The sequence below is a fragment of the Pinus tabuliformis genome, chromosome 9, assembly GCF_031772625.1.
Source record: "Pinus tabuliformis cultivar Carrire ecotype Pingquan chromosome 9, CPIR1, whole genome shotgun sequence".
Classification (NCBI taxonomy): domain Eukaryota; kingdom Viridiplantae; phylum Streptophyta; class Pinopsida; order Pinales; family Pinaceae; genus Pinus; species Pinus tabuliformis.
Window position 1 is genome coordinate 127,544,667 of NC_142307.1, and position 23,804 is coordinate 127,568,470.

Here is a 23,804-nt window from a genome sequence, read left to right on the forward strand (position 1 = left end):
CTAGTTGGCTTGATCCTCATCAAAATAATCTCGGTCGTTGATAAATCTTTGATGATCTTTTAATCTCTGTCGTTGAAATAATTATTTTGAGGAATTTTCGAATTTCTCATTAAACCCATTTTTTATTAGCTCAAAAATAATTATTTTGAACTAATTTCCTCAAAAAATTGACTTTGACTTAACCACCAAGGCCCAAGGGTCCAATTTTTCTTGAAATTTTCAATATTCTCTTGATGGGAGACCTCCAAAATTAATTTCTTTAAGACCCACGAATTTTTCCACTTGGAGAATTTAATTTCTCTAGCAATTTAATTTTTTACTCTAATTAATTAATTTTCTGACTTATGATTAATTTTATTTTTGCCAAAAAAATTAATTAATTGACATTTGAAGGAATTAATTATTTTTTCCACCCTCAAATATTTTAGCCATCGTGTCTAAGTATGAGGGGCCATGCACTAAAATATTTTTTACATAAGATTTTACATAATTCAACCCCTGAAAGGGGGAATACCCATTCATTAAAGACCCTAAATAATTTACCCAGTTCTGCAACACAATATGATTTAGTAGACCAAGTGACTTGTAATAAAATAATTTAGTCAATTAGCTTAAATTATTCTTAAATCACTATTACATAAGATTCGACTAAAACACTAGGACTCATTTAAGACTTTGACGATAAATTCCACCCTAGCTTTGGGGTGAGGCTAGAAGGAAAAACTTCGTCGATCATCTATGTTTAGGAATATAGATGAATCAGTGAGACGAAAAAGCTCCTAGGATGAAATTTATCGCCAAAATAATAGGCTTATCTAAGTTGTTACATACATATACAATTTTACTAGCATCATTTACATCAAAAAATTTGCATAATGGGTTTACAATGAGTCAAAACACTGATGGTTGATGATCTTGATCCTTTGAAAAAAATTGGTACATTTGCTTCCTTGGAACTTTGACAAAATGTGCACAACAAGTACTTTTCTAGAATTTTCGTATAGTATTGGCTACCTAAGAAATGTATCTGTGGAATCTCATGATGTGGGGGATCTTCGCTATCTTGAGATTTGGGGCTTTGTGTTGGTTCTTGAGCATTTAACAGATTTACAAAAAATGAATTCACCCTTCCTACTAGTTGGTCCATTCTTTCCTCTCGTTCTTTAACCCTAAGAGTTGCTTCGCGTTTGTCTTCCTCTCTTAATTTTAAGAAGGCTTGCCAACGATAGTCAAAAGCAAAATCTCTTTTTTCTTGGTTTTGCATTCCTTGCAACATTTTTTCAATATTGTCTATTTTGTTGATATCAGTCACTAATCGTTCCTGAATTTCAATTCTCTTCTTTTGTCCTTCTCCTAACTCTGTTTGCTTCTTTTCGACATTGACGAAGCGATGATGTACTCTATCAAGTTCTTCTCCATATTTATTAATGTCGGTTTCATCATTATTCCCCATCTTGGATTTGTTCTTTTTCTTGGCAGAACCCACCTTTTTTTAATTAATTATTATTATTATATATATAATATAATAGTAATAATGTTTTTTTGGCTTATATATATTCTTTTATAATAAATATAATAAGTTAACTATATAATAAAATATTATATAACATTTTTTTTCCAAGGGAAAAATCGAACTTTTTATTAAGAGGATAAAAAGTTACATAGGTAGATGTAGTTAAGCATTCATGATCAAGACTGTCAATCCACAATACACAAAAAGTGAAAGCACAGCATACTAAGAAAAGTGGAAAAAACATCACTTACTCAATACCAAAAAGCACAAAAAAAACATATAATAAGTTTGATGCCATATAACCGAGTCTCTCCGAGCATCGGAGTAAACAACACATCCATATCAAAAAATAATTGATCAAAGTTCATCATAGTCTGAAGGACATATACAGCAAAAACATATAAAAACTGAAAATTGGTCCTGTACAGCCAAAAACAGTGGTTGCGAGAGAAAAAAGAAATCAGAGCAAACAGAGCCATTAACCATTTGGCAGTTGATTCGTCTCGATGACCTGCCCATTCACTGATTTTGTTATATGCCAGATGTCCAAAGCCTGTTGTAAACCTTTTTTAGAAAGGAAATCCGCTTCAGCGTTCCTCTCCCTGTAAATGTGACAGACAGAAAAATCAACAAAACCAGATTTTAAGCATGAAATTTCTTCTAAAATATGAAACAAAATAAGATTTTGACAACGCCGCACATTGTTTGTCCAATTTATCACATTTAGAGACTCACCAAAAATCTGAAGTGTGTCAATCCCCAACTTTCTTAACCAAGACAAAAGGATAGTTTGTAATTCTGCATAGTTGTTTGATCCTGTAACGATGCCCGCAGAGGCTTTGAGAGATTTGTGATCATTAACATGAATGATAATGCCAGCCCCACATCTATCCTGTGCATCTGAGGCACCATCAAAATAGGCCCAAGGAACATATGGTCTGATTTGTTCTTCGCAGATGTTCCTTTGGATCAGAGAGGGGGTGGTTTGAGGAAGAAATTAAAAAATGGAGGCACATTGCACTGCAATTGGAAAGGGGGCAGAAACCTGATCCTGGAAAATTCCTTTGTTCCGGGCTAGCCATATACCCCAACAAATAATCGAGGGTATGTTCCTAAAATGATCTTCATTTGAATTAAACCACCAATTTTGCCAAGCTTCCACAAGAGTAGAACCATGCCAATTGAGTCTGATACCCAAAATATTCAGGAAAGTCTCCCAAGTTTTTATAGTAAAGGGGCAGCTTAAGAATAAGTGTGAGGAAGTTTCTTCAAAAAATTTGCATAAATTGCACCATCCCGACCCATGCTTGTTCCTTTTCTGCAAGTTGTCCCAAGTAGGCACTTTGTTCTTTAGTATGCACCAGAAGAAAAGTCTGGATTTAGCGGGACAATCTAATTTCCAAAGTGGCTTGTGCCACCACATCCGATCCCCACCATCCCTTCTATTCATTTGAAGATTATAACCAAACTTTGAAGCATAAAGACCACTGGGGGCATGAACCCACCGGAGTTCGTCTGCCCTATCCCTAATTCTAACATTTGTTCTCTGCAATTCCTTGGTATAGGCATGCCAGACAACACCCCACTGGGGCTCAAGATTTAAGTCCTCAGCCGACTTCCAACCTTGATTCCAAAACGAAGTGTTTTCCTCTTTTGCAATTTGATTAAGATAATAAATGCCCCGAGCACTGAGATACTCCCTCAAATCCCTTGGAAGTGTGTAGACTTCGCAACAACCCACTTAGGGATCCACCCCCACCTGAAACCTGGTGTCATTCCCAAAATGCCAGGAAAGACCTTCTGCAATAAGATCAAACGAATTTATGGTGGCCTTCCAAATGACAAAAGAGTTTTTGGAATTCTTGTCAAGGTTGTGCAGCCAGTCATCCATTGTAGTTGGATCAATATATTTCCTTTTTATCACTGATGTCCAAAGATTGTCCTTAGTTAAAAGGCACCACCCAGATTTTGCCGCCAATGAGCATGAAAAGTTTGTAAGGTCCTTAATTCCCCACCCTCCCCAATCCTTTGGGCGAGCAATTTTCTCCCAAGCAACCCATGGAAGAACTTCATCTTCCTTCGAACCCGCCCATAAGAAGCGACCACAAACTTTCCTGATCTAGGCAAGAACTCCTTTCGGAACCCATGTTAGAGCGATCCAGTATACTGGAATTGCAATTAAGAAAGATTTTATAAGAACCAAGTGCCCTGTGTTGAAGAATCTAAGGCAATTAGGTTAATAAGATTCTTCTCACGATGATAACTATTTGTGAGGTACTTTTTACTTTTTCTTATTAGCATAATTTTCTCTTGTTATTATTAGAGTGTGTTTTCTTACTTCATCAAATAGTTATCAAAACAAAAGAGACAAAAGCACAAGATGTTGGCTTTCTACCATGGCCAAAACCTCTCACTCTTTGAGAGGAAAACCTGCACAAATTCTTCTTATAGAGATTCCAATTGATGAATACAAAACCAAGATCCTTGGCCTATGTTTCCATTCCCAAACCAAGACACAGTCATCCTTCTTCCTTGATTCTTCAATTTCTTCAAAACATGATCACTACAACATCCAAATGTTGTGATATATCCCTGAACTTTCGCGTCACAGAATTGTACATCATACCTTCATATTGTCACTAGCACCGAGTTGCACCATGTAACACGTAGCTGCATCATGTATCATTGATCATCATATCACTACTGAGCACAACCCCTGGTATCACTGAGATCTAGCACCAAGCATCATTGAGTATCATCTTATTAGCCCCTGGTATCATTGAGATCTAGCACCGAGCATCACTGAGTATCATCTTATTAGCACAGCACCGAGCATCACTAAGTATCATCTTATTAGCACAGCACAGAGCATCACTGAGTATCATCTTATTAGCACAGCACCGAGACCTTATCCAAACTGTACAATTGTGATATGTCCATCCGCATTATAGTGAATATATGTTGAGACAGTTAGGAAGATATCATTGAAATGTCACCACAAACTAGTCCGCACGGTGATCACTGTGGTAACCGAACTCCTAGTTGTCTTGTCCACCGAGAACCTCAGAAAATATGTCGAGAAGATTGTTGTGGATGATCCACACCTTATCTCTATTCTACCCATCTGAAATCTCAGAGATATATCGAACTGTCACTATGGAAATGCGAGCGGTAGAGGCTCCTATATATAGTTGTTTACCCCTACATTTGAGCTGACATGATCATTTGAAAGGGTGTGTCTCGATATGTGAGTCGACTTGTCATTTGTATAAATTTTGAGGCTGATATCAAGAAGAGGATCATTGTTCTTGTCTATTGGAGGGCTTCTAGTCAACTTGTAGACCTAGATACATTCTTTATATGCCCAAGAAGGGTCATACATAACACTGACTTTAAAAACAAAAATCCCTTGCTCATTAAACCCATGAAGCAAGCTAATAATAAATTATTTTCTTCATTACATCATTTACAAAAATCACAATTATATGTCATTATGAAGAGCGAACCTAGTTACATTTTAAAACACCCTGCTCTCAATAACCACTTGTAGCTCCAATGTTTAACTCACTTTTCAATTTTTGCAACCAACCATTTCCAGTGAGTTTTCCTGTAGGAATCAGGCTTTAGGAAAAAACCCAGATATTTGAGGCTTTCCGACATAGGTTTAATTTCAAAAGGAAAAATTGATAAGATTATGTTGATCTCCGCCCCCGAGAGCCCATTGTGTGCAATAGTGGATTTTTGGGCGTTTATGCTCATCCCAGTTGCTTTAAGAAATAAGTCCATAACTAATTTCAGCTGGGATAAGTCTCCCCTTGATCCATCACAAAACAAAAGGATATCATCAATAAAGAGGAGGTGAGTAATAAAGAGGTTTATAGCAACTTCAATTCCTTTGAACTCTCCCCTTCTGATGGTTGTGTGAATCAGTTGGCTTAACCCTTTAGCTGCAAAGAGGAACAATAGGGGAGACAGAGGGCATCCCTAACAGAGGCCTCGCTGACTGGAGAAAAAGGGAGAGGCAGCACCATTAATAAGAACTGCAAAACTCACATTTGATATACAGCCCATGACCCAATTAATAAAACCAATGCCAAACCCCAAGTGAGTCATCAGAAGATGCAAGTACATCCAACTTATCTTGTCATAGGCCTTTGAAAGATCAATTTTGATAATCATTCCCTTCTTGTTGAACTTTTTGATACTATGCAAAGATTCCTAGGCTACACCGATGGCTTCATGAATCTGCCTGCTAGCTAGAAACCCAAACTTTTCCTGGGAGATGTGGGCAACCAGAAAGAACACAAAAATCAGCAACATCTCACTGACTGGGCAACCAAGAAAAAGCGTACTATTTCATTGGAAACATCCAAGAATAGAAAAGAGGGAAACATCTGAAAAATTAGGAAAAAAAAGGAAACATCTAAAATATATTGGCTTTATCTAATTATGCAGTTTGATTTTATCTTTTGTAATACAGAGAATGATTGCATTGTTTATAAAATGCTCATCTCTTTTTCATAATAAAGTTAGTGGTATTGTTTGCAGACCTCTGTTATTCTAGTTTGTGTGTCTGTGGTCTGTTCTGTTATTCTCTGTTTTTAATCTGTCAGATCTGCAAGTAGATCAATTGGTATCAGAGCATAAGTTCTTGGAAGCCATCCACCTCTTCGAAGAATTTTTTTTTTTAGGGTCATACATTTCACTCCAATCATGCACTCGCCAGTGAATGATTTAGCTAGAGCTCTTCAAGAGCTAATTACGCTGCAACAACAACAACGCCCTCCAGGGCAAATGCAGCTTGATACACGCTTTCAACTGCCCAAATTCTCAGGGAAAATGAATGGTGAGGCTGTTGATTCTTGGATCCGCAGCCTCTCCAACTATTTTAGAACCTGTCCAACAATGGAGGAGGAGATGAAACTTCAGATCGCCAGTCTACAATTGGAAGGCCTAGCACAAACATGGTGGGATACTCATCTTGAGAATATGTCCTTGGTTGTGGAACTTGGAGAACAATCCGAGACCAAATCGACGCCTATCACATCTTGGAATCTCTTTTGCGAGGCCTTACGTGAACGCTTCTATCCTCCAGGATATATACGAAATCTCTTTGCCAAATGGTTGCAGCTTCGACAACTACCCAATCAATCAGTGCAAGCCTACATTGATGTCTTCTGCAAGTTGCGCATTCAACTCCATATATCCGATCCAGAAGAGGTACTAATTATCAAATTTAATTCTGGTTTGCTAATGCTTCTTCGTCGTGAAGTTGAGTTGTTTGATAGTGCTTCATTAGACAAGGCCTTTATTCGGGCCCTGGCGGTGGAACGCAAAGTGGGTACTCGAATCCGATATCCTCAAGCCAGAAATGGTCCATCTTCCTTTGGTTCTTCTAATGTCGCCTCTGCCTCATCCCCCACACCTCCCCGCACCCCCTGGTGCACATTTCACAAGACCAACTCACATGATTCTGCAGATTGTCGAGTATTGAAAAATCCCCGCCCCCAGAAAACTCTTTTTACAGAGGTCGAACAACCAACGGCCACTACCCCACTTCCAGCTGTTTCTCTCGAAAATCCGACAGAGGTGGACCCCTCTCTCATCCTCATGACTGCTAATGCACCAAACACCTCTGTTACGCCTTTGTTTACCCATAATTGTCAAATCAAACATGAGTTGGCCACGCTTATTCTTGACAATGGGAGTCAAAAGAATCTTGTGTCACAAGACTTAGTTGAACGCCTTTGCCTTCCCACCACTACTCACCCCCACCCGTATCAGCTTGGTTGGGTCAAAAAGGACGGGCCTCGTCTTACCATCTCACAATGTTGTGCTGTCACCTTTGCTATTGGACCTTTTCGTGATACTGTGGTATGTGATGTTTCTCCTCTAGATTGTGCTGATTTATTGCTAGGAATTCCATACCAAGAGGCTCGACAGGCTGTGTATCATGCTACAGATCACCAATACCACTTGCAGCACGATGGGCGCACCTATGTGCTCACATCCTCAGCTAGCACATCAACCCAACCTTCCATTGGCAAAGCTTCCATTATGAGAGTCAATTTAAACCAAGATGTTTCTTTGTGCTTGGTTCGCCCTGTCAAGCCAGACAACCTCACCAATCCAGTCCCTCCTTCAATGGCTCCTCTACTCCATGAATTTGCAGATGTCTTCACCCAACCCAAAGGGCTGCCTCCAGCACGCTCTGTTGAACACCACATTGATCTTATTCCTGGCGCTTCCTTACCCAATGCCCCATCTTATCGCCTTGCTCCTCGAGAGGCAAAGGAGATAGAACGCCAAATTGAAGAATTGTTGACATCTGGTCATATTCAGAGGTCATCCTCGCCATGTGCATCTCCAGCTTTTATTATTCCAAAAAAAGATACTTCTGAATGGCGCCTCGTGACAGACTATCGAGCCCTTAATAAAGCCACTGTTAAAAACCGCTACCCCCTTCCCCGCATTGAGGATTTGTTGGACCATTTACACGGGGCTTGTTTCTTCACAAAGATGGATTTAACTGCAGGCTACCATCAAGTTCGCATGCATGCAGCCGACACATGGAAAACGGCTTTTAAAACAAAGTTTGGGCTATTTGAATGGTTGGTCATGCCATTTGGACTGACCAACGCACCGGCCACCTTTATGAGATTCATTAATGATGTTTTCAGGGCACATTTGGGTAAGTTTGTGGTCATCTACCTTGATGACATTTTAGTATTCAGTAAATCTTGGGAAGATCATCTTCAGCATGTCCGCACCATACTTGAGTTATTGCGAGCACATCACCTTCAGGTCAAAGAAAAGAAATCCTATTTTGGACAAACATCAGTTCAATATTTGGGATTTATTATTGACAACAAAGGGGTTCGCCCAGATCCCTCTCGTGTACAAGCCTTGGCACAATGGCCAGCCCCTTCCAATGCACATGACCTCAAGAGCTTCATGGGAGGTATTAATTTCTACAGAAAGTTTGTCTCTCATTTTTCACAGTTGGCTCGCCCTTTGCACCAGTTGTCTCATCAAGCAAAGTTTATTTGGGATGCCGAATCTGAGAAACATTTTGCTCAACTCAAGAGTGCCTTATGCTCTGCTCCTGTTCTTCGTTTGCCAGATATGAATCAACCATTTGAGATGGAAACTGATGCCTCTCAATTCGCCATTGGGGTTGTTCTTAAACAGGGAGGCCACCCTGTGGCATACCATTCTGAGGCACTTGCGGATGCTAAGCTCATGTACAACACCTATGACAAGGAATTCTACAGTTTAGTGCAAGCTTTGAAGCAATGGCGCCATTACATTCTTGGCAAAGAGACCATCCTCCATACAGATCATCATCCGCTAATCTTCATCAACTCACAACGAAAGATTCAAGAGCAACGCCATTTAAAGTGGGCTTCTTACATTCAACAATTCCATCTGGTGATTAAATACAAGAAGGGGACAAGTAATAAGATGGCTGATTTGTTAAGTCGACCGCCTGCTCAGGTCCTACACATTCTAGAGGTGCGTTGTGCTGCATATGATGCTTGGAAAGATATGTATGCAACAGATCCGGTCTTTGGTGAGATATGGGAAGCTTTGCAACACCCTACAGTCATCAACCAAACTCCCTTTCTTGATTATACCCTTCGTGATGGTTGGTTGTATAAATTGAACCAACTATGTGTGCCACAATCTGGTGATCGTCTCATTCTCATCCGTGAAGCACATGCCTCTTCCTGCGGAGGGCATTTTGGCACAGCCAAGACCATTCTCAATCTTCAACGCCACTTCTATTGGCCTGCCTTACCAAAGCAAGTGGAAAAATTCATTCGTGCATGTTCTCTTTGTTCACAAAGCAAGCCCTCAAATCGTAAGCATGGTTTGTATCAGCCATTACCAATTCCCTCTCGTCCTTGGGAATCCATTTCCATGGACTTTTTAAGTGGCCTTCCTACTACTTTTCGTAAACATGATGCTATCTGGGTAGTGGTATGTCGTTTCTCCAAGATAGCTATATTTCTGCCTTGTCATAAGACTACTTCTGCTGCTCAAACTGCGGATCTCTTCTTCCATCATGTATGGCCACACTTTGGTTTGCCAAGTAGCATTATTTCAGATCGTGATTCTCGCTTTCTCAGTACCTTTTGGCGTACTCTTTGGTCTTTGTTGGGTTGCCAACTTCGTTTCTCCACTGCCTTCCACCCACAAACAGATGGACAAACCGAAGTTGTCAATCGTACTTTGGTTCACTCACTTCGCAGCTACTTTTCCAAAAACAAACAGTGGGATACATATTTGCACATCATTCAACATAGTTACAATCGAGCAACACACTCCTCAACTGGTTTCTCACCTTTTGAGGTTTGCTTGGGGTTTCAACCAAGTGCACCCTCTGAGATGCCATTGACAATCACCCCTTCTGGGTCTGCACATCAACAACAGGAACAAAAATCAGCTCATCATTTTATACACTCCATTTCTCAACGCCAAGCTCAAGTAACTGCTGCTTTGCAAGCAGCCCAAGATCGTGCCAAACAGAGACATGACAAGCAGCGAACACACTTGTCTTTTCAACCTGGAGATCGTGTGTGGCTCTTGTTGGACAAGCAACGCTTCAAGGGCCAGCATCATAAGCTGCACCCTCTGAGATATGGCCCATATACTGTTCTGGAACGCATTGGAGAAAATGCATATCGCTTGGACTTGCCTTCCCAGCTTGGCATCCACGATGTTCTTAATGTTAATAATCTCAAATTATTTGAACCTCCTCTCCTTGAGGAATCTGTTACAATTCATCATCCGGTTGATAATATTCCAGATTTTCAGCCTCCTCTGCTCAAAGATACGATTCTGGACTTCAAGAAACGGGATACACGACATCAGCCATACTTCTCATATTTGGTTGGTCGGAAGGGACACACACCAGCACAGGCAAAATGGATCAGTGCAGAAACATTGCAACGCAATTTCCCGCAGTTGGTGGAGGAAGCCGGGATGCTTCCTGATCTAAACAGGGAGGAATTGGGCAACCAGAAAGAACACAAAAATCAGCAACATCTCACTGACTGGGCAACCAAGAAAAAGCGTACTATTTCATTGGAAACATCCAAGAATAGAAAAGAGGGAAACATCTGAAAAATTAGGAAAAAAAAGGAAACATCTAAAATATATTGGCTTTATCTAATTATGCAGTTTGATTTTATCTTTTGTAATACAGAGAATGATTGCATTGTTTATAAAATGCTCATCTCTTTTTCATAATAAAGTTAGTGGTATTGTTTGCAGACCTCTGTTATTCTAGTTTGTGTGTCTGTGGTCTGTTCTGTTATTCTCTGTTTTTAATCTGTCAGATCTGCAAGTAGATCAAGATGTTTTTAGAAAGGATAGGCTTAAGCCGATTTGCAATTGTTTTGGCTATAATTTTGTAAGTGCAATTGCAAAGGGAAATAGGTTTGAAGTCATCAAAACTCTGAGGATCATCGAATTTTGGAATTAAGGCCAAAAAAGTAGCGCTAAGGGGCTCGTGCACAAAACCTCTTATCATGGATTCCTCCACCACCCCAGCCCAATCATCTCCTAAAATCTCAAAGAAATGTTGCTAAAATTCCATGGTCCAACCATCAGGACCAAGGCTCTTATCCTTTTGCATAGATTTTAGAACCCCTTCCACTTCCCCCTTTGATACAGGCGCCAAGAAAATATCATTGTCTTCCTCCTCAACAAAACTTGGAAAACCCTAGGCAACTGTTATGAATTAAATATTCATAACTATATATATATATATATATATAGGGTTAAATAGATTAACACTAAGCTACTTAATTAAGGCATTAGTCAAAAGACATGCCTCTCTATGTTGGCATGGCTAGTCAACTAGTATATAAGGAGAACCGCCATGGCCATGTAAAGCATTCATTCATTCATATTAATAAAAAATATTTATACATATAAATTATGTTATATTTCTAGTTATCTGAATTTTAAGAAAACAAGCGTACAAAAATCCTTGTAGCAGTGGTATCAGAGCGGGATCTCCTGGCGACACCCCCACGCCACCCTGCTGGACGTCAAGCCCTGCGGGCCTCCCATACCTCTGTTGCTATCTCCCTACATCTACACGCCCTTGAATCTCCTGTCGCCATAACCAGTCACTCCACAAATCGTCCCACTGTCGAATTTTCGTATCTGCACCATCAAACCGAGCCACTGAAGACAGCCACGCACACCGCTGCAGATATCACCACTCTCACGGCTCCTGCACCGTCGTCAACTTGTTCCAACATTGCCTCATCCGCCGCGTTACAACAATCAGCCATTGACCGTGGTGTAAATCATTACCAGACAGGTCCCATACGTCACGCCTTTTTGATCACATCATTCGATATATAAATCGTCGTCAATACATATATAAAGTTTGATACCGTGGGTAATATAGAAAGTGGGTCGATTTAATCGCATAATTTTTTATTCAAAACTATATTATATAATTATAATTTAATTAATTAAATTATTTATATAAATTAATTTTAAAAAAATAGGTCCACTAGGAAGAAAAAGAACAAAATGGGTCATTATGATAGTTCAAAAGAATTCAAGAACTCAACAGGTTGCAGAAACGCCTTGACAATGTCAAAAGGAAGCAAGACGATTTTGGGAAGACTCAAAACAACATGGCACAGAATATTCGAGCCATAAAAGGCATGGTGAGTCAGTCTAATAGAGGAGCCAATCCACCCTCAGCCATGCAAAGTCCCCGGAACCCGGAAGACAAAAATTTTCCAAACCATGGATTTTTGAGGCACAAGCCGCTGAGAATGCCGGAACTACACTTCAAAGGAAGCCAGTATTATACTAAGTCTTCCGGAAGGAACCATCTTAAAATTAAAAACAAATTACCTAAATATGATGGTAAGGACCATAAAGGCGTCGTAGTATGGGTAAATATGATGGACGACATTTTTTAGCAAACCCAACACTCGGCGAGCAAGAAAGGGTCACAAATGCATCCAACTACCTAGAAGCAGAAGCATATGATTGGTTTCTGTGGTGGTCTTCTAAATGTACAAGTTGCTCATTCAATTGGCAAAACTTTAAAAACGCCTTGCTGAAAAGATTTCATGACGAGGAAGAGGATGATGTATACGAGAGATTCGTTCACCTCAAATATAAAGGAACGGTGAGTGAATACACTCACGAATGGGAAGTGTTGGCAGTAAGGCAAAGAGGATTTTCAGATGAAGAACTATTAAAAATGTATCATTGTGGCCTTAAAGATTATATTCGAGAAGAATTAAAATTACATAAACCCAAAACCATTGAAGATGCCAGACACGCAGCGATAATTATCGAACGAAAATATAAACTCCATAAGGCACCATATGCAAACAATGAGAAAGCTAACAGCTACTCGAAGGGAAAAGGAAAAAGAATGGCAAATGTTGGAAATGCGGAGACAAGTATTACGCAGGACACAAATGCGCAACGCAAAAATTTTACAACTGCGAAGCCGAACAAGAAGAATCTTCAAAAGACAGCTCTAACGAAGAGAACAATGAAGAAAATGCAACCCCTAATCCAGAATCAAAAGAAGATATGCCACGAATTTCTCTAGCAGCCATCACAGGGATAGCTCATCCACAAACACTAAAGCTTAACAGTCACATCAAGAAGCAAAACATTATAGTTCTAATAGACTCAGGGAGTACGCACAACTTCGTAGATGTCAATGTTGCAAAAAGGCTGAACATTTTTCCTTACCCTATAGCTGATTTAAAAGTTATCGTCGCAGATCGGAAACAAATAGATGGAGTAGGCAAGTGCCATAAAGTTAAATTGCAACTAAGAATGGAGTCTAGTTTTTATACAGCCCCCCAAGAGGAGTAGACGTCGTTTTAGGGATACAATGGTTACAAACACTAGGCACATATTCAACTAATCACCAAAAGCAGTTCATTAAATTCAAATGGGATGGAAGGAAGTATATGTCGTTTGGGTTCCAAGCTCCACCCACTCAACTCATCTCTGCTCAACAAATGAAAAAACTTATTCGCAAAGGAGCCCCAATATTTGTTGCACAAAGTCAGCAATTGGAGTTATTATTGATAGAAGGGACTCACCAGCCATCAGAAATTTCATTCTTGATCCAAAAATACGAGAAGGTTTTTCAGGGTTTGAAAATGAAATTACCCCCTGAAAGGCAAATTGAACACATCATTGAAGTCAAACCAGAGTCTACACCAGTAAATGTTAAGCCATATCGTTATCCCCATCAGTACAAGACAGAAATAGAACGATTGATACGGGACTTGTTAAAGCATGAATCATTACGAAAAGTAGAAGTCCATACGCTGCAGCCTTAGTATTGGTTAGGGAGAAGGATAGGTCTTTCCGATTATGTATAGATTACAAAGGGTTAAACAAAATCACTATCAGACATAAGTTCTCGATTTCGTTCATTGATGAAATGCTAGATGAACTACACAGTACAGAATACTTCTCAAAGTTACATCTAAGATCAGGGTACTACCAAATACGGGTAAGACTAGAAGACGTCGAAAAGACAGCATTCAAAACTCACAAAGGGCATTATGAGTTTAAAGTTATGCCATTTGGCTTAACAAATGTGCCAGCCACCTTCCAAGCAAACATCAATGAAATTTTTCACCCATATTTGCAGAAGTTTGTATTAGTTTTCTTCGATGATATTCTTGTTTACAGTAAGACATGGAAAGAGAACCTCAAGCATCTAGAAGAAGTATTATCTGTATTTAGTTCTACACCAAGTTATCAAAATGTACTTTTGGGCAAAAAGAAGTTGAATACCTAGGACATGTTATATCCAGGGAAGGAGTCAAGGTGGATCCCAACAAAATCAAGGCAATCAAAGAATGGCCCAAACCCAAGAACGTATCCAAGCTAAGAGGATTTCTAGGTCTAACCGGGTATTACAGATTTATAAAAAAACTATGCACATTTAACAGCGCCCCTAACCAATTTGTTAAAGAAGAATGCTTTTCAGTGGAATAACCAAGCAGACAAGTGTTTCGAGAATCTAAAGGAAGTAATGTCAACCACACCAGTGCTAGCAACTCCTGACTTCTCCAAACCGTTTGTAGTCGAATGTGATGCTTTGGGATTTGGAATTGGAGTCGTGTTAATGCAGGACAACCACCCTATAACATTCGAAAGCAGGAAACTTAATAAACGAGAAGACTTGAAATCAACATACCAAAAGGAGATGCTCGCCATCATACATGCTTTAACAAAGTGGCGCCAATACTTGCTTGGGAGTAAATTTTCAATCCGAACCGACCACAACAATCTTCAATTCTTACTTCAACAAAAGACATTATCAACCGAACAACAAAAGTGGATGGAGAAGCTGTCAACTTTCGACCTGGAGATATTGCACAAGAAAGGGAAGGAGAATATCGCAGTTGATGCACACTCACGTAAGGATGACAACAACACAACATGTGCCACCATGATGGTTGTTTCAGAATAGTTGGATAAAATACGAGCCGAATATGCCAAGGATGAGGATTGTGATTTTATGATTAAAAACATCAATCAATATACCAATTTCGAGTGGAAGAATGACATAATATGGTACAAAGGTAGAATTTACCTAACACCAGCATCCAAATTTAAGATGAAGATTTTAAAAGAATCTCACAATTCGCCCGCGGCTGGACATGTCAGATTCTTCAAGACTTACTACAACATCCGACAATCATTCTATTGGAAGGGCATGAGCAAGGAAATTCAGAAATATGTTGCAGAATGTGATGTGTGTCAAAGGAATAAGAGTGAAAATATACCAACCCCAGGGTTGTTACACCCGCTACACATTCCAAATCAGAAATGGGAAGAGATTTCGATGGACTTCATTGAAGGACTACCCGCATTTGACGATAAGGATAAGATATTTGTCGTAGTCGACAAACTCACTAAATATGCCCATTTTATGGCCATCAAAAAAATTGACACCACTAAGCAAATTGTAGAAATGTTTTGTAAAAACATATACAAACTACATGGGTTTCCCAAAGTTATAGTAAGTGATAGAGACGCAAAGTTCAAAGGTAATTTTTGGAAGGAATTTTGCCACCAAGCAGGAATATCCCTCAACATGAGTTCAGCTTATCACTGCCAGGCAGATGGTCAAACTAAGGTTGTGAATAAATGCTCGAAAACATATCTTCGTTGCTTCGTCGCTAATAAAAAAAATAAGTGGACTCAGTGGCTACACCTAGCGGAGTGGTGGTATAACACCACCTACCATACTTCGGCAAAAATGACACCTTTCCAAGCTCTTTATGGTTATCAACCACCTAGATGGAAAGACCTTGCGCTACTTGACTCTAGGGTTCCAACAGTCAAAAACCACTTAGAAGAAAACCAAAGAATCATTAATTTATTAAAAGAAAATCTAACCATGGCACGTAATAGAATGAAACAACAAGTTGACCAACATCGCACTGAAAGAGAGTTTGAAGAAGGAGATTGGGTCTTTGTTAGACTTCAACCCTATAAGAAATTGTCATTAAAACAACAAGGAAAGAATAAACTATCACCTAAATATTATGGTCCATATCAAATAATCAAAAAAATAAGTAGTGTGGCTTATGGACTGAAGTTACCTGACAACTGTCGAATCCATAACACCTTTCATGTATCAAATCTCAAGAGAGTACTAGGGCAAAACCAAATAGCTCAAACAGAAATACCGGAGACCGATGAAGAAGGAAGAATTGTCCTAGAACCTGAAGGTATACTCGCTACCCGAGAGAAGGTATTACGGTCCAAGACGATTAAGGAGTACCTTGTCAAATAGAAGAAATTACCGGAAGAAGACTCATCTTGGGAGTCAGAACGTTTTCTTCAGCAACACCCAAACCTACCTATGCTTTGAGGACAAAGCAATTTTAAGGGAGAGGCAATGTTATGAATTAAATATTCATAACTATATATATAGAGAGTTAAATTAAATAATAAATTAATAATTTAGACATAGATTAACACTAAGCTACTTAATTAAGTTTGAAGAGGCATTAGTCAAAAGACAGGCCTCTCTACATTGGCATGGCCAATCAACTCCTATATAAGGAGAACCGCCATGGCCATATAATGTGAAAATTCTATCACTGCAGCAATTGATTTACTTTTCCTACTTATTTCACCATAAGTTATTCACGAAATTACTTCAATAAACATTAAAATAAATATTGTTGCAGATATCACACTGTAATACAGAAACAAACATATGCACAAGAATCAACACATTGACACAGTTATTTTGGATTAATGTCCCCAGAAAAACCCAATGTGGGAAAACCGGCGCAGCAAGGGAGGATTTTATTACTGAGCAATTTTCTAGTACAACAGGGTGCCAAACTGGCTTACCCGTAGATAAACAAATTTTCTAGCACTTCTTCTGGACCCAGCATCAGCCCTACTGACCTCTGCGTGACCTGAAACCCTTTGCGTCAGCCTGTTGAGACTCTGCGCAGCATCTTTGGCCTTTTGCATCACTCCTGCAGCGATTGTGTTGATGACGCAGGCCCTGTTGGCTCTGCGCAGTCTTTGCTACCTTTGCGTGGCTCCCTCTAGCCCTGCGTCTGCCTTTTCTGCCTCTGTGCTAATCTCCCATCTCTCTGTTCCGTACTTGTTGCCTCCTGACTACTCTCCAGACCACTGGTTCGATTTCTCAGCTAACCCCACTCTAGAAATTGAACTGATTGGTCTCCCTCACTGTGTTCTCCAAGTGACCCTCAAGCCTCCTCTTATACTTTTTTTGTTGACAAATCAATGATCGAGATTAAGTCCCTAATCAACGGCTAAGATTAGATCTGTCTTGATCCATGACTTTTTGACCATTCTAAAACAGTTTTATATTAATACACATTAATATTTTATTTTCCCTAAGTTTAGACTTAGGGACTCCATTAAAAATATTAATTATTTTAATATCTCCCAAATTGTTTAGAATCTGCCCAAACCCTTTCTAGGTATTGGAGATCTCAGGTGCCTTAGCCTCTCCACCAATTTTCGTGGCTAGAACACATCCGATGCTACCCCAAATCAACATATAAAGCATCCATTCATTCATATTAATAAAAAATATTTATACATACAAATTATCTTATATTCCCAGTTATATGAATTTTAAGAAAACAAGGGTACAAAAGTCCTTGTAGCAGCAACCCGAATAAAGGACTGAGAAAGTGAATAAACCTGGGATCTAACATGTGGCCTCCATATCTCTCGAACAAGGCTATTATAAGTTTGATCTTTTATCCAGGAGGAGTTAAATTTAAAAGTGGAACCAGGCTTCCTACTTGGTCCCTTTTAAGTTTTAACTCCAAATATATAGAAAAGTGGTCAGATTCTTCGTCGGAGCCAACACATTGTCTGAAGAAAGGAGTTTGAGCTGCCAAGTCCTCTTTTATCAAAATACGATCCAAACACTTTGCCACCCTAGCCTCTCCAACTCTCCTGTTTGTCTAGGTGGGCTTATCTTTTATCAGATCAACATCGATGAACCTACCCATCCGGAGTTTGTTTAAAAAGAAGTCAGCCAACGGGTCTGCCTGGGCCAGCGGCCTCTAAGATTCTGACAAACCTAAGGAGACATTTAGATCCCCTCCCACCACAACCTTTGAGTTATTCAGCAAAGATTTTGAGAACAGATTGTTCACAAAATGAACTCTTTCCTGACACGGGCCATAAATGTTGATAAGGGTAAGGTTTGTACAAAGATCAAAGGAGAACACCTCCGCCCCTAAAACCAAATCTGATCCCCAAGAGTTTAGGAGTTTTATACTGTTGTCCCTAAAGCCCATAGTTAAACCCCCAAATCATCCATTTGCATCAAGTGCCACAAAAGACCAACCAGGTAGCATAATGCTCAAAGATTTCATCACAGACTCCCCAGCTCCAAGGGTCTCTTGGAGCATAATTACATCACAGCTAACATATTTAAATAAATGTTTTAAAGCCAGCTTCTTTCGGGTGCTGGCTAGACCTCTACAATTAAAGGACAACAAAATCATTTAGAAACCACCACAGGGGCCAGCGCTGCTCTAAGTGACCCTTTAAGGGATAATTGTTTCCCATCAACAATATCAAGTTTAGCTTTGATCTCGTCCCTTGGAGATATTCGTTTTCCAACCACGGGTCTTTGGAGGACCAGAAGATTCCTGAAAGAATCTGAGACCACCCACAGGTTCAACTAGGAATTCTCTGTTGTCCCGGGGACGAAGGTTGTAATGAGGTTTTTTAGGGGGATGCTCCGATGAGAAGAGAAAGACAGGGCACGATGAGGGGGGGGCCAGATAGATTTAAAACCGAAATGGATGTATTAATATTATCTAAGGCCAGCGATATATTACAGCAAGCGGGGGGGGCTTCAGATGATGGCCTGGAGGGACCAGGCCTATGACAAGCATCCAAAAGTGGCATCAACTAAAACGAATGAGAGAAGAGAGGGAGAGAAACAGTACCTGCGGGTTGAGGTGCCTGACCCATGTACTCCACCTCATCCAACTCTTCTCGCATGTGTTTGATCACAGGGATGTTTGGACCTTCAGGGATCCCAATTTGGGCCTCCTGTACCTTCATCTGAACCAGAACCTCAGCCTAGTGAACCCCTGTCGCTTGCAGATGCTCCATGACTTCCTCATCGGGCAGGTCTCGAACCCCTTGGTCGGGCTCTGAACACATCCATCGAACAGAGTTGAGGAGATAGTATCGGAAGGCGCACCCACACAAGAATTTCTTCAAGTCTTTCTCTTTGGGCGTCAAAAAGAGGGGTCCATTTTTTGAAGAAAATCGGAGCTTTCCCAAAACCCCAATTTCGTTCAAGTACCCAGTCCATTGCTTCACCATTCGAGAATCTAACCATAAACCATCCTCTAGTCAAGAGAATGACCTTCGTCTGTGTAGCCGGACCCTCATTCCACTCCTTTTTATCCATTCCGTGATATAGTTTGTTGAATATTGCCTGCCCTTAGCTCGCCCCACCAAAATAAGCTCTAAAGCCTCCATGACCTCATCCATCTGAATGTCAACACCAAGAATCAAATTTGGTCTTTCCAATTTCTTCCGGATCACTTTCCCCTTCTTCCTCTTCGATCCCGATGACTGACCAATCTCGGTGGGAAATTTAGACGAGAGTTCTTCTCCATCTTGAATGTCGACCACCAGGTTTGCCCCTAACAGATCCTCCGGCACCAGAGTTTTTTGGGGTAAAACCCCCAAATCCAAAGACTGCCCTACTGAGCCAGGAATGAAATGTTGACTTCCCTCCTTCGATCTCTGAAGGCCGAACCCCAATGGACCCACATGTTCAAAATCCTGACTTGAAAGAGGTGGAAACCCTACACCTTTCTTCCCTATTTCCACTTGGCTGCTCTAAACCTCAACGTCCTGTATAGTCGGAAAACCTTTGAACGAACCCTTCCCAATCACCACATTCTTTGTTGCTAAAAAAAAGACTCTGAGAGGTCAAGGGCACACGCTGATACAGGGATTTTGCACACCTACGTTCTATTTAGGTCCTACCCCAAAACAGGGGGTTTTGACCTAGAAACCTCATATAAACAAGATATAAGCACTTCATTTTTGTTAAAACCATTGCTCTTGACAATGTCTTCAAGGTCACCCATTAAAAAACCTGAAACAGGTGTTGTAGTAGGAGTTTTTGGACTTACCAGTAAATCCACCGGCAGCCCAACAATTAAGTCGGCCAAGTGCGTTGCATTCTCCTGACCAACCAGAGATCCAGTGTCAGGAGGCCAACATACTACCTTTGTGGAGAAGGGTTTTGACTCCTCCAGCAACCCTAAACCGCCTCCAACGTTCCATGCTAACCCTATACCACCTATTTTTCCAGGAGGAGACCTCGCTGGCAAAATTACCTTCTCTAAGTTTTGTTGAGTCGGTTCCAAGCCCCAAACCGACAAAATGTCCTCTGGTTCTGGCTCTAAGTCCACATAATCTTTGGGACTAACCATTCTACAAATTGTTAGGGTGAGAATACTAAGAAAACCTCCACACTTACAGAACTGACCGGGAAATAGGCGTGAGCAGCGAAAAGCTTGAGGTAGAAAAACAAGGGGCGAAAACACCGATGGGGAGAAACATAACGGTAACCCTGCAGCGAAATGATATAAAAACCACACAATAATAAACAAACCCCTCCTCCAAGACAAAGGGGATATTGGTAAATAATTTAATGGAGTTCCTTCAAGAATGAAGACCCACAGAAAAACCGTAATCGGTAACCCTTCAGCAAAATGCAATAAATCACACAATAAAGATAGGCCCATCCTCCAAGACAAAAAAAGGGATTAGTAAATATTTTGATGGAGTTCAGGCCCACAGGAAAGTATAGTCACCTCCTGACCCCAAGATATCGAAATGCCCAACATTTTCAACAGTCACCAACCCTAGACCAACTATTATATAACTTAATATAATGAACTATATAATAAATTATGTAATATTAAACTATTATATAACTTAATATATTTAAAATCCTACAACGATTCGATGAGTGAAAGAGTGTGTTATTTGATTGGCAAGAGCCTTGAAGAAATGGCATCAAGGAAGACAAGCGGTTGGACAATCGGGAGAGACAAGCGGTTGGAAGGTCGAGAGAGACAAATAGTTGGATCGGGATGCCTATCGGAATCTGTGACCAGTGCGCGGGGAAAACAAGCGGCGTCAGTGCAGGATTGTTGAATGGAACAAGATGGCGATGGCACTGGCGTCATGGTTGTCGCCAAAACTTGTTGCAGCAGAACAAGGAGACAGGTATCGAACAGGGTGGCAAGAGCGAAGTAACAGGAAACAAGATAAGGCGTGGAAGTGGTGTCGGTGAAGTCGTGGAACACAGGGGCACGATGCGGCGACAATGTTGACGCAAGCAGTGGTTCAAAGAACAACAGCGATGACAACAAACAACAACGAAGAAGTTATCAGCAGACTTGAACAACGAACAGCAGTGGGAGACGGGGGATGTAGAACATGGCTTTGATACCACTGTTAGAAGCATAACTCTAATTGCAAAGACACTGTATGTAGATAAGATAATTTTTTATTAATTGAAGAATGAATGATGATCATAATACCTTTGTGGCGGCTGCCTATATAGGCATTGACTGGCCACGAAGGTGAATAGTCATGTCTTTTTGACTATTTACCCTTTCAAAATTAATAATGTTTTTAATAATTAATTAATTATTTTATTAATCATTTTGTTAATTATTTATTTAATTATTATTCTATGAATTATTTTATTCATAACAAATGAAAGACAAAACCTGAGGCAGACATAATTCTCTGCGTAAGGCCGAAATTTCCAAGGCATAGCAAACTTAATTTTTGAGGCTAATTGAGGGTTGTTTGACCAGGTTTGCCCTGGGTTGGTCACTGGTCAGTTTGATTTTATTTGATTTGGAAAATTCAGATTGTATTCCTTGTTCAATGGAAATATTTCTCTAAGAAAAGGTTGTTGGGCTTTTCCCCTAGTTTGGGGTTTTCGTGGGATAAATTTTGTGTCCCTTATGTTTGGTTGTCTCTACTGTCATTGTTTTACTGTTGATGATTTTCTTGTATAGATACTTAATAATGAATTGGTTTAAGAATCATTGGAAGTAATTATCAGTTAACGAAATCACGTAAAAATCAACAATATAATCATTACTTTTCTTCAAAAATACAAAACCTTTTAATTTACCAAATAATTATAATTTCTTTTATTGTATGAGACTTTTTTAATCATTTCAAAAAGCAAAAAACAAAGAAAAGAAACAGAAAATATAAATCACCTTTTAGGCACGCGTGGCAAAGCAACATCACATGCATAATCAGTGGTCAAAAGTTCATCAATAAACTCATCCACATGACTCAATGCAAAACCTGAAGCCAAAATATTCTTCATTAATGAGTACAAAGGAATGATTAAATAAATTATCAATGAGCAACAAAACCTAATCTTCAAAGCACTTGCAACTTTAAGATATATTGAACAATTATGACAACAGAAACACATATTATAATAAAGGCACATTGTTTAACATGTAAAATTGATCAGAAACAGTAACTGCCAAAACTTACTTCCATCTGCAAGCATGCGTCGTAGCTTTCGATAGTCATTGTATAAAGGTTCCAAATATTGATAAACATCAGTTGGTTTACCAACAAGGCGCAAATACAAAGCTCCAAGGATTCGAACATATCTGAAAGAGATATATTGTAAATAATTCATTAGAAGGAACACCAAATTTAAGAAAAACCATTTGACAGCACTTAAACCAAGGATTGTTCATAAAGAAAGCACAAATCCTATATACACAATTGTGAAATTGTCAATGGCTGATGAGACTAATCCAATATAAGCAATTGTGAAATTGTCCATCCAATAACAATCATCCATTCAAAAATGAAAAAAAAAACATTGCAAAGAACAGCTTTCAAGACAATCAGTGGATAATATTAAGAATTTATACTACAAAGATGTAATTTTTAACTCATGACACTTTATATGAGAGCGAGCCTTTTCCAGCATCTCAATAGCCCATTCATCCTGCCAAATAATCAGAAACCAGTCCAGCATATATTTTATTGTAGCCAAATGTAATTGCACAAACTCAATAGAAATCAGATTATCGACACCTTACTTTGGATGTCATCCCTGTAAGATTCAATAATTATTTGAAGCCTACATATGTCCATGTAGATTTAAATCACACATATGGTAATTTTTTGTATTTTCTCTTATGAATGTTTGAGCTGGCCACCCTGCAAGGCTTTTTTTAAGCTAAGTCTAAACATTTGACCTTTTAAACTTTTCCTCGACCAGTTTTGCTCAGAATCTGGCCCAAAATTCAGAAAAATAATCTCCCAGGAATTCGACTCACACTTGGCAGGGTCTCGAGTCTTCACACATGGAGTCCGATTTCTCCTTGGGATCTCAATCACTTCTCCACTTGTCACTTGATTTCTCCATTGGGATCTTCTCCCATTTTTTAATAAATCCACCATGAGAGCTCCCATTTTCCCATGATTGAAAGCTGGTGCTTATTGTTACTATGTTGGAATTGCTAAGGAATTAATAAAAGTCTTTGGGGGATACTTCTTGGTGTTGTGATGCTATTGCTTGTGGATGAGGTAATATGTTCCATTTGATGTTGTTATTCATGCTATGATTATTTTCCATTCAGTTTGACATTGCAATCTAGTTGATTTGTGCATTTGCCCAAGGGCATTATTGTCTATGGAGGGGAGATTT

General features: G+C 39.6%; 1 protein-coding gene across 4 annotated transcripts in view; it reads right to left on the minus strand.

Moving 5' to 3' along the window:
- Positions 1-23,804, minus strand: part of LOC149147425 (uncharacterized) — a 241,367-nt gene that overhangs the window by 98,604 nt on the left and 118,959 nt on the right. For all 4 annotated transcript variants that reach the window (XM_089439854.1, XM_089439856.1, XM_089439855.1 and 1 more), the window contains 2 exons: positions 22,631-22,752; positions 22,342-22,432 (listed from right to left, as the gene is read on the minus strand). In XM_089439854.1, the coding sequence (XP_089295980.1) occupies positions 22,342-22,432; positions 22,631-22,752 (213 nt within the window). The remainder of the gene's footprint in view (positions 1-22,341; positions 22,433-22,630; positions 22,753-23,804) is intronic.